The sequence below is a fragment of the Corvus hawaiiensis genome, chromosome 6, assembly GCF_020740725.1.
Source record: "Corvus hawaiiensis isolate bCorHaw1 chromosome 6, bCorHaw1.pri.cur, whole genome shotgun sequence".
In the NCBI taxonomy this organism is placed as follows: domain Eukaryota; kingdom Metazoa; phylum Chordata; class Aves; order Passeriformes; family Corvidae; genus Corvus; species Corvus hawaiiensis.
Genome location: NC_063218.1, coordinates 25300255 through 25311333, shown reverse-complemented (window position 1 = coordinate 25311333; position 11079 = coordinate 25300255). Strand labels below are relative to the sequence as shown.

Below are 11079 nucleotides of genomic sequence, written 5' to 3'. Positions count from 1 at the left end.
ACAGATGATCAGTAAGCTCTTTGCTTGGCATCCCTTTTTCATTATGCTGCCATTTTAGAGAAATGTTTTTATAGCCTCTGTTTGATTTTTCATCAGATCCCTTCCTCCCTGTGATTCCTCCCTTCCTGCTTCCTACAGAATGTGGCCAGCTGGTTACTGCTAAATTTAAACAAAGATGTGCTACTTGTAACTCTCTTTGCTTCATGCACACAATATTACTAGCCTAACTCATCTAGCAAGAAGTACTTCTATTTTGATGTGCACAGAAACTGTAAGCCCAGATGAAGGTCAATGAAGGCTGTTGCATAGATAGATCATGCTGACAGGGAGTGCTCTAACTGGTTTTTTGCAGAAAAATGCAGAATCAGTGGAATTGGAAAATTAGAGGAGTACATGTGAATTCTGTTCAATATGTGGGAACTTGATGGGAACTTAAAATTGAGTGTCCAAGGGAAGTCCGCAGAGCAGCTCCAAGAGCAGCAGCAGAGCATGGCCCAGGTCTCCATCAGTGCTGTAATTCTGCCATGGTGATGCACAACAAAACACCCAGCATCTCCTGTGGAATGGAAATTCTCCTTTCTAGTCAGCTCTAATTACAACAGCATACCATGTTTAACTAACCCATAAAATAGGGCATCAACAAAGAAGTGACTCCTTGCATCTGTGAGATTCATGCAGCATCCAAGAGCTCAAACATCAAGGAGAAAACAGCAGGTGGTTTAACTCCCAAGATCTCTCCCCTGCTGTTGTTATCATTGACAATGAAGGCAGTGTTGTAAGTGCAGAGTGCAATGGACAATTCATGCACTTACCATATCTTGTGCTCTAGCTACAGGCGCGTGATTTTCTGAAGAAATGATGACAGGATCAAACATATTCTGGCAGATACTCACAAAATCAGAGCCCCTTTCACTCAGTAAATGACCGTAAAAATGCTTTGAAGATGACAATAAAAAGTTATTTAATCATGTTCAAAACAGAAGCACCTGCCAAGTCAATATGTCATTTTTTTTACATGATTGGCTGATACAGTGACAATAGTGAAAAATGCAAAGTGAGGCTGTTAGGAGCAACTACTGGTCTGATTCCATAGCCTGATGGTGGAGAGAGAGAGCAAGGGAAGAGGAAAGAAAAAGCAAGAGAGTCACACATACATTTCCTCAGCCTCCTGATTTTTCAACTCTTTTCCCAGCTGTTACAAGGTGCCCTTGGAAACCTAGTCTGAAGATGTCCTTAGCGGCCCCCATTTTCTGTGAAGTCAGTGCCAGAGGGAGAAAGGACATTGACCAAAAGAAGACCTAAGACAGTGTGGGTGATTTTCACGCTGACACAGCACAGGAGAAAAGGTGCTGGGGAGAAGGTTGAGGGTCTGGCCTTCTCGTATCATCACTGCCTTACAATATCTGCTAACTGGCAGGTGGGTGCTGCTAGAAATAGACACATGGAATGTTATGTGCAGCAGAGTGCAGGTTTTTCAAGCAGCCCAGGAGAGCCAGCACCTGCCCTCAGCAGTGTGGGCTGTGGGGCCATGCCATGCAGTAAATAAGAGCCTGTGCTGTTGCTCAGCCTCACCACTACCCTCGCAGCTGCATTTACCCCAAATTCAGCAATTCTTCTAGGCAAGCCATTTACCTGACATATACAACTGTAGCATTGAAGAGCTTTCTAGCTATACTTGGTGCAAAACCCTCTTTTTGATACTGATTGATTGGGTTCTTTCATGACTCTCTGAAAGCAAAGTAGCCCAAGGATGATGATAATTTGCATGGTTTGATGACAGAGGCTATTCTGGCTCCTGAAGTCCATCAGGTAGCTAACATAAATATTCATACCTAAAGGTCAGAAGGGCTTATTCTGATCAAGCACTGTCATCTGTAATACACTATGAACCATGGGGATTCCTGGAATTCATTCTCAGCACAAGGCCGACATCTGTGACTAAATGAGAACATTTTTGCTCAAATATCACATTAAATTTTTTCAGAGTCAGAGATTTTGTCTCCAAATCCTGGTAAAAAGGCCCTATTATTCTACGGGTTAGGAGCTGTGGCAAGTTTCAGAGTAGGTTTTGTCTAACTATTGGACCTCATTAAACTTTGCCAGCTGAACAGAAAGGCCTTTTATGCCCAAGATTATGTTTGCTGTGTGAGAGCTTTAGCTCAGGTTGCTTCATCAGTCTCTTTGGTAAGCTAGAATAGACAAGACACCTACCCCAACCTTCACTCCACAGGATGATGGCCAAACTCTCACCTTTCCTGCATTTCTTTCACAATGGTTCTCGCAGGCTTCAACACCTTTTTAAAATGTAAACACCAGAACAGTATTCCTGTAGTGTCTTGAAATTTCAGTGCACTCAAAACTCAACTCTCTGTTGCCAAAGGAATATTTAAATTATAGTACTCAAAGCCAAAAACAATAATAAAGTCTAGGTTTCTTTGAAGCACAGATGAAGTTATTTTTCAGTAGCCAAATTTGAATACAAAAATGTTTAAGTATTCACACATTTACACATTGGTACTGTGAAAATTGGTTGGATAACTGAGTCTGAAGGTTATGCAGTGGTAAAAATATTTCCTCAAGATAATTATATTAGACATGTGTGAAGAAAATAGTGCTAAATTACTGGTTTAAAAAGAAAATATGAGGGAGAGAATAATATTAACACAATCTCAGCCACCAGTAGAAAGCAGGTAAACCGTGCACAGAGGAAATACTTGTAATGATGAAGGCTGAGCTTCAACATTAAAGATCCCAACAATAGAATCCTGAGGCCAGTGTAGGAGAAGGGGAAAGCTGAGTACAAACAGCCACATACACTTTTTAACCATGTGTACAAATAGCACAGAAGGATGTCTGACAACATGAACTCCCTGAAAGCAGCAGAGAAATGGAAGGGATCAGGAGGAGCTCCCAACTGGTGCCTAGCTAGTAGCAGAAGAGGCGTTTTCTGAAGTGTGATGGCAAAGCAAGCACCATGGATGATACTGCATTTTGCAGAAAGCAAATGTGTCCAATTAGGAGCTCTGCACGAATGCACACAAACAACAGAAGGATTTTTTTCTCTCCAGATTGATATTTTAGTATATTTTTAAGTGGCTATATTTATGATTTAGTAAAATCATGATTAGTGTTGAATATCATAAAGCCATTAGCTTAATACCAAATCCCCCCATTCACTCAAAGAGGAAAATAAGAGCATAAGAGGAAAACTGTATTCCAAGTGTAAAAAGTCAGATGCTTCCTGCCAACAAATATTGCAAAATCAAACACTGTAACTGTAGGGAATGTCAATAAATCATTTTTGCCCTCACTATGAACTAATGAGCAGGATTGTCCTGCATGGGAGATGCCCCTGAGGAATTTGGATGACTGTTCAAAAGCAGTGCGGGCAGTCCGATGAAAATACACCCTGTTGCACCAAAATTGGTGAGGAGATCTAGTCTTTTCATTGTTGCTACTGGTTTCCCTATGTTTTTGTCCAGTGTCTCTGTTTCTTTTCTCTTTTAAAGTATTCCTCATCCAGAACCAAATTCTGTCAGATTCTGAAGAGGATATCTAACCCTGAAGTTTAAGAATTAGACTGAGCAAAAGCATGTGAAGAAGTAAGTGATTAGGTCTCCTTTTATTGAGGAGGGCAGCCTGAAACCAGTGGGTGTCAGAAATGGACTTTTCTCCTTATTGGTCCTGAATATTAAAAAAGTTATAGCTGTGTTCTGGAGAGATTTTTGCTTTTTCCAGAACACTTTATGATCTCTTTTAAATAGAAAAGCACTGGAGAAAAGAGGATTAAATCTGGCACAACTGCCAGCATCCTTGGTCTAGAGAGCTGATTTCCTTCACCAATTGTAAGCCTGAACATGATAAAAAGCAAACTGATCCCATAGCTCAGTAATCTGTGCTTAGTGGCAGAGACATCTTAGGCTTGCTATACCTCGTGTATGTGTGATTTTTTAAAATCATTTTAATAGTGTTACTGTTAGTCTGAGCTACTCTGCTCCCAAGTGTTACTTGAGCTCTATGCTTGAGGAGCATAAAGCAACTTTTCTGCTATGGGCAGCTTTCCATCCACTGCCTCCTTTCCCACAGGAAACTGAGTGCCATGGTTTAACTCCAGCCAGCAACTAAGCACCACACAGCCAGTTGTTCATTCCACCACTGATGGGATGGGGGAGAGAATTGAAAGGAAAAAAAGTGACAAAATTCATGGGTTGAGATAAATGCAGTTTAAGAGGGAAAGCGAAAGTCACTCACACAATCAAAGCAAAATGAGGAATTAATTCACTACTTCCCATGTGCTGGCAGGTGTTCACCAGGGCTCCATCACATATAACGGTTACTGGGGAAAGACAAATCCCAGAGCTCTGAACAACCTCTCTTCCTCCTTCTTCCTCCAGCTTTGTATGCTGAGCATGATGCCATATGACATGGGATACCCCTTTGATCAGTGGGGGTCACCTGTCCCAGCTGTGTCTCCTCTCAAACTCTTGTGCACCCACAGCCTTCTTGCTGGTGGGGCAGTATGAAAACCAGAAAAGACTGTGATGCAGAAATCTATATTATTGACACCATTTTCAGCACAAATTCAAAACACAGCCCCATACTAACTACTGTAAGGAAATTAACTCTATCCCAGCCAAAACGAGCACGGTGAGTCAGAAGCCTCCTGAAACTTACAGGAGGTGACTGGGGTCCTCCTGCCATTGCTGATACTGGTGGTGCTTGAATTTTTGTCTAATTTTTTTTAATGTCTAGTAGGTGAAATGGAGTCTTTGTTTTGCAATTCTTTGTTCATGGCAGGAATTCTCCATGAACTCATGGCAGAGTAGTAACCTGACGGCCCATATGTATGGAATTGGTCCCATGCTCAAGGGCTGGAAGCACTGGCTGAGGAAAAGGAAATTGCACTACCTAGGGTTTTGAAGAAAAGGCTGAGTACCGTTACTAAAGCTGAGAAAGTGCTGTTCCTGGTATCTTAGCTGTTCCCATTTCTCAAGAAGCAGAAGCTGTCAGGCATTCAAGTCCAGTAAGACACTATCTTCAACAATGAACTGCGACTTGTGAAGGTCACTGAGTGCAGGGAGAGAGAGAACTGTGCTTATCCAAGGATAGAGTTGGGCACCACCATTTATCTGAAAACAAAGTGAGCTCACTGTGATTGTAGAGCATCAGCTGGGCTCTAAGTAAGGGTGGAAGGCTTATTCCTATCAAATGCTAGGTGGTACAAGGGGCTGAAATTCCAAAAGTTTCGACAGACCTGACCTGCGCTTAGTTAACAACACAGTCCAGATGGGTCATTAACGAAGACATGCATACTGCAAGGCTGCCAGGAGCCTTTCCTAAGTCAGTGACAAGAGAATTTGGAGCATGGCAGAGTTCAGCTTCAGAAGCAATTGTTTTCATCTGTTGTAATTTTTAAAATGCATGGTGAGTGTATATACAAAGACTAACGATGGATTTGCATTGGCAGGGACACACTCAACTTGTGCATGAAGTATCACAAAGAGGCTTGCTCATATGCTCTTTCAGAACTATTGTCCAAAACTAGAGGCAATCTAGTGACTTGTTTTAATGTCTTAGTTCTGAGTTAACAAACGTGTGCCCAGGGGCTCCCACTGAAACAGGGCTGGGCTTTTGCAAAGTCAATAGTTTGTTTACTGACTATAGAGTAAAGCACCCAGGAATATGTTTGAAGATGTTAGCAATGCTTTTCGTTAGCTGGAGGTGGCATTTAGATCTTGATCATGGTTTGCTTATTCATTAGTTTCAGTGAAATTTACAGGCCTGTTTGCGGGGTGAAAGTAACACCACAGTGAGACGTGGTGGGGAAAAAGAAAGAGAAAATGCAGAATTCACCACTTTGAGGAGGAGACAAAAAAATCCAAACCAACAACTGAGATGATTTCATGCCTTATCAAAAAACAATCCAAAGTAGTAGAAAATACACTGAAAGGTGCTAAGTCTCACTTGCCTTAAAGCTGTTATCAATGGCGCTTGTTAAGAACTATGTCCTAGATACAGCTTAACCATTGGTAAAATTAACTATTTTCCTTGCTAAATGCACTTAAAATTTAGACAGATTAATTTGTTTCAGTCAGGAAAACATAATATTTTCAGTCCCACCCTATCTTCTTCACAAGACTTTTTCTTTACTGTAAATCTCCATAGACTATTGAATTGTCTCATTATTTAATGCATTCTTCTTTCTACATGGATGCATTAAATTAAGGGGGCTGCTTTTCTCCATGCTTGAACATGACTCTACCACCTTCCCTGCACCCCTGTTGAGATGACTTGTCTCAGTCTGCAAGAGCACCTCGTTAGTCTTTGCCAGTGCCTGGGAATCGCATCTTTCCCATTTCCTGGGCTTGGTAAAAGGTAATGCTCACAAATCTCACATTTTGTGTGAAGAAACCCTCATCAGGTGACATTGCAGCTGGTGATCAGAGCAAATCACTGCAACCTGGAACTGAGAAGGGACATCTGCTGTCATTACCAGAATGTACAGTAGCTCATAAAAGCAGTAATTTAAGGAAGCCCTCGTATTTTACAGAGCTTTCCTATGACGGTGTGTGGGCTCCTGGACAGGACAGCAGCTCAGATGAGCGAGGAGCCAGGGAAGGACCCTTCCAGGTGGGATGCTGCAAACACTTGGCAAGCTGACGAAGGGTAGATTTGTGCTGAGAAGGAGCAGTCTTGTCCCGTTGTCTTTGTTTTCTTTTCTAATGACGTTATCACACTCTTTCCACAGATGATCCTGCTGCATATTTGGGTCACAAAGGGTTAAAATAGAGGCCAGCATCTGTACGTTTAGAATTACATGCGACAAAGTCCATTGCTTGAAGTCTGGGTCCCTTCTCCCCTCCCCCTCGCCCCTACCCAGCTTCCAGTAATCATTTATTATAAAGGGGTTTTATGATACAAATTTGATAATCTCCCATACACATTGGCACTGTTCTAATTGGAGTTGTAAGCCCATAAAATTCAAGCCCTTTGTTTTCATGAAGGCCACAAGGTTTTAAAAGATACTATTGTACCGCCTAAAACCCATAAAATTGTCACTAGGGACTGATTAAACAGTCCTGAATTGAAACAGTGCGGATTTTGTCTAGGTCCTTTTCACGCACAACAATGCTCTTTTCAACCCCCAAGACAAAAGGAGGTTTAAGGAGCGATTCTTTGGGAGATTCTTCTAAGATAACCCCATCCATATGGGAGACAAGGTGGCCAGCAGCTGAGACGAAAAAAAAAAGATTTCGGATGGCAGGAGGAAAAATAAAAGGAAAGGGGTGGGGGAAAGACGACAACAACAACAAAAAATCAAAACCCAACAACCAACCAACCAAACAATAGAACCAAACCCAGGTGACACAGAAACTATGTTTCCCCAGGTCCTTCCCGCACAGCCCAGAGGTCTGATCCGCTCTGCTCCTCCGTCTTGGCACATGCCTCCGTGTCCACGCAGGGAAGGAGATGCAGGTGGGAGGACTGGCGTTCTCCCCGGCCTATCCTGAACTGTAGCTGGGTCTGATCCTCCCGCACCGAGGACAGATGCGACACCGAGCCGCCAGGGTGGAGGGTGCGCAGCCCTGGGTAAGGTAGGGTTGGGAGGAGAGCGGGGCCATTCTGGCGGGGGAGGCGGCCAAAATCACTCACGGAAACCGGTGTGCGCTTTTGGTCGCCTCCTCATCCGCGACGGCAGCACCTCGCAGCTTCGCTCTCCGTGGGCTCCTCGGGATGTGTAGGCAGCACAGCACATCCCAGGGGCATATCTCGTCCAAAGTTATCCCCTTCCAGGGAATAAATAAAAAATTATATAATAAAAACCCCACTCAAATATCGTCTGCCAGGCCCTTTCCTTCGACAGCCTTTCCTCGGCGGCCAAGTTGTCTGCATCAGTCCCTTGGGATCTTTGCTCCCAAAATATTCCCTCTGCGTTCGTGGTCCGCAGGTGCCGTCAGAGGGACGGAAGCAGCCGCTCTAGTCCATATTTCAGGGACCTGGGTTTAACTTTGTAGGGGGGTTTTAGGGCTTTTCCCCCATTGGCGGTTGGCAGAAAATACATATTATTATTTTCACCCCAAAGTAATAAAATCGATAGTTTATCAAAGAGTTTTAAAACATAATTTTCTTGGCTGTCCTTCCCCAGTCGAAATTTGGACCGGTTTCAGGCTAACGGAAAGATTGTCTTAATTCTGGATCCCGCCTTACCGGCTCTAGGGAAGACATCGCCGCTTAAAATGCAAAGTCGTGGGGCGCGGGAGAACGGGAGACTCCGGGCTCACGCTTCTTGTAGGAATTATCGCCCCGTTTACAGTAAGACGCTTGCAGCAAACTTTATTCGCCGTTTACCGGCGCATGTGGGTAAAATAAACGAACTTGAAAGTCAAATTCGACTGGCGCTATCAAGACAAGTATTTAAGTTTTTATAGAACAGGAGGCAATCCTACGAAATAGTCCCAATCGTCAAAACTACACTTCTCCGCCGGGGAAAATTTATTTGCCAAAAATCATTTTATTAGTCACTGGAAGATTCAGCTATTTTAAAATACACTAGGTCGCTAGGCTGATCATTAGTGTTTAACAAGGAATCTCTCGAACAGGAGGAGGAGGAGCAGAAGTTTTACAAAATTCGAGCCTCACGCGGCATCCTTGCCCTCGGGTGAGGCCAGCGGAGGGGAGCGTGGCCCCGGCCAGCTTCGTCCCGGCCTGCCGCCGCCCCGGAGCCGCGCTCCGCCGCTCGGCCCGCCCGGGCCCGGCCGCGCGGTGCCCCGGTGCGCCTCGGGCGCCTTCCCCGCGCTAGAGCCCGGGGCCGGGGCGGGCAGCCCCGCGCCCGTGGGATGAGTCCGGCCCCAGAGGGCTGAGTGCCGCTGTCACCATCCCCAGGAGACGACGGCGGGGTGCGCCAAGTGCTGGTACGCGGGGAAGACGCCGAGGGCGGCGGCGGGCGGGCAGGCTCGGTAGCCCTGCAGGGCGAGGGCGGCCTGGGCGCTGCATCCCGCCAGCGCGCAGCCCAGCTTGGGGCGTGCGGTGGGCGGCGGAGGACTGGCAGGGCAGGCGCGGCAGGGCTCCCCGTCCCGCACCAGGACCGGCACCACCACCCGGCGCAGCAGGGCGGGCGGGCGTGGCTGGGGGCTGCCGGGACCCTCGCTTCGCGCCCGCTTCATCTTGTAGCGGTGGTTCTGGAACCAGATCTTCACCTGTGTGGGGGTGAGGCTGAGCAGCCGGGCCAGCTGCTCCCGCTCCGGCGCCGAAAGGTATCGCTGCTGCCGGAACCGCCGCTCCAGCTCCAGCGTCTGCGCCTTGGAGAAGAGCACCCTCCGCTTCTTCTTCTTCTCCTCGGCCTCCGAGCCGCGGGCGGGGAGGGACCTTTGGGTGGAGTCGGGCAGGCTCATCTCCGGGCCGCTCTCGTCGGAAGCTGGGGACAGCGAGTGGGTTAGAGAGAGGGAGCAGCCGGGGCCGGGGAGCGGGGCTGGCATCGAGGAGGCCGCCGAGAGCTGAAACGTCTCTCGCAGAGAGGGCCCCGGCTGTTTACCGGGCCGGATTAATCCCAACAGTCAACAAGAGATGTGAGCTAACCCTACGAATAAGCTAAACCTAGCCCACCGAACGGAGCGGGCTGTCTCCCCGTGGGGGACCGTCTCTTCCCCGCCGGTAATCCCCGCAGGGGCACGGCCACTCCGTCGCGCACAGCCCGGGGATTGCGGGCTGCCAGCCCCCGTGTGCCCTCCGCACTGTATCAGAATATGGGGCTGCCCGCCGGTCCCTCCATATCTGCTTTTCACCCGCCGCTCGATTACCTAAATATTTAACTTATCCCGGTGGTGTTCCCGCACCCATTCAAAGGACGGTGTCCCCCTGTGCGCACACAGGTATACAATGAACGCCGGATATCTGCGGCACAATTCATGTGTGCGAGGTGCTACACAGCTGGGTTTGCGAGCTGGAGCCTGCCCGCCGCCGTGGCAGGTGCGTGCATCTAGGCGGTGGCGCGCAGGGCGCTCCGCGGCAGCGCGGGGAGGCGAGGCACGGGGGGTGCTCAGCTTTTCTCTGCCGAGCGTGGGGTGGCCTCAAACCCCTCCAGCACAAAAAGACAGGATTTCTTGCACCAGTGAAACGGGGGTTAAAAAAATAATCCGGGAAGTGGGCTTAAACCATAAGATCAGAGAGAGAGGTGGACACAGCCTGAGATTTTGCTTTCTGCCATAGCTGGGAACATGCACAGACCGACAAAAAAACCCCAAAAACCAAACCAAAAAAACCCCACCGACCTCATAACAAAACCCAAACAAATAAACAAACAAACAAACAACAACAAAAAGCCCCCCCTCTTTTCTGTCTTAAGATCGTGGTCGGGACTTTTCTGCTGTTTCATTGTTGCAATTCGGTAATATTTTATAAAATTCCCAGCCTGGATTCCCCCTATCCTGTAGGCTATGTACACTGGCAATTCGCTGCCTCGCATCTTCCTCAAAGGAAGAGGGGAAATAAACAAAAGATATTTGTGTGGAGATGGAGAACTCCTGTCCGTTTTATACTCACAGGGGTAGTGGTTTCTGTCTGTTTCTATCCACCGTCGGTACGGCGAGCCGGTGTAGTTCTCCGCTGAGTGGTGATGGTCAGAGGCTTGCTTTATGCTATTAGCATCCTGCTCTGGTAAATCCAAAATGCTCCTCACTGTAAAACTGATCCTGCCAGATGTGGCCATGATAGGTTGTGCACACCCCTCAAAAAAATATCACCCCAAACCGAACCCCCTTCCTTAAAAGCTGCGAGGAAAGGATTGCGTCCAGTTACTGGGGAATCTCTTGGCTCAAGAGGACCTTCCTTTCCATCGCCACCTAACCCCAAATATTAGTGTCGTTTACAGAGGTGTCCTGTTTATATAAACAGTCCTCCCCACTGCAAACACTGCCTGCTTTCAAACCGTCCCTGTCTATAGGATGCTAAGTACCTGAATTAGTCAAGTGCTAAAGCCCTAATGGGAGTAGGTGTAGCCCCCCCCCCCCCCCCCACCACCACCCCCATGAGAGAATAACCCGTTACCTCCCAAAGACAGCAGGAAACAGGCTTCATCATTAC

General features: G+C 47.1%; 1 protein-coding gene across 1 annotated transcript; it reads right to left on the bottom strand.

The window, feature by feature from the left end:
- Window positions 1–8870: 8870 nt before the first annotated feature.
- Window positions 8871–10705, bottom strand: NKX2-8 (NK2 homeobox 8). Its single transcript, XM_048305534.1, has 2 exons — window positions 10540–10705; window positions 8871–9415 (listed from the first exon to the last, which is right to left on the bottom strand). Exons 1-2 carry the CDS (start codon window positions 10703–10705, stop codon window positions 8871–8873), a joined length of 711 nt encoding a protein of 236 aa, XP_048161491.1.
- Between the last annotated feature and the right edge of the window lie 374 nt (window positions 10706–11079).

Excerpts from the sequence above, each read along its gene's own strand:
- NKX2-8 (XM_048305534.1), bottom strand. The coding sequence starts at position 10,705 with ATGGCCACATCTGGCAGGATCAGTTTTACAGTGAGGAGCATTTTGGAT. Across the intron at positions 9,416-10,539 it reads AGACAGAAACCACTACCCCT|CTTCCGACGAGAGCGGCCCG; the intron begins GTGAGTATAAAA and ends CGCTGTCCCCAG.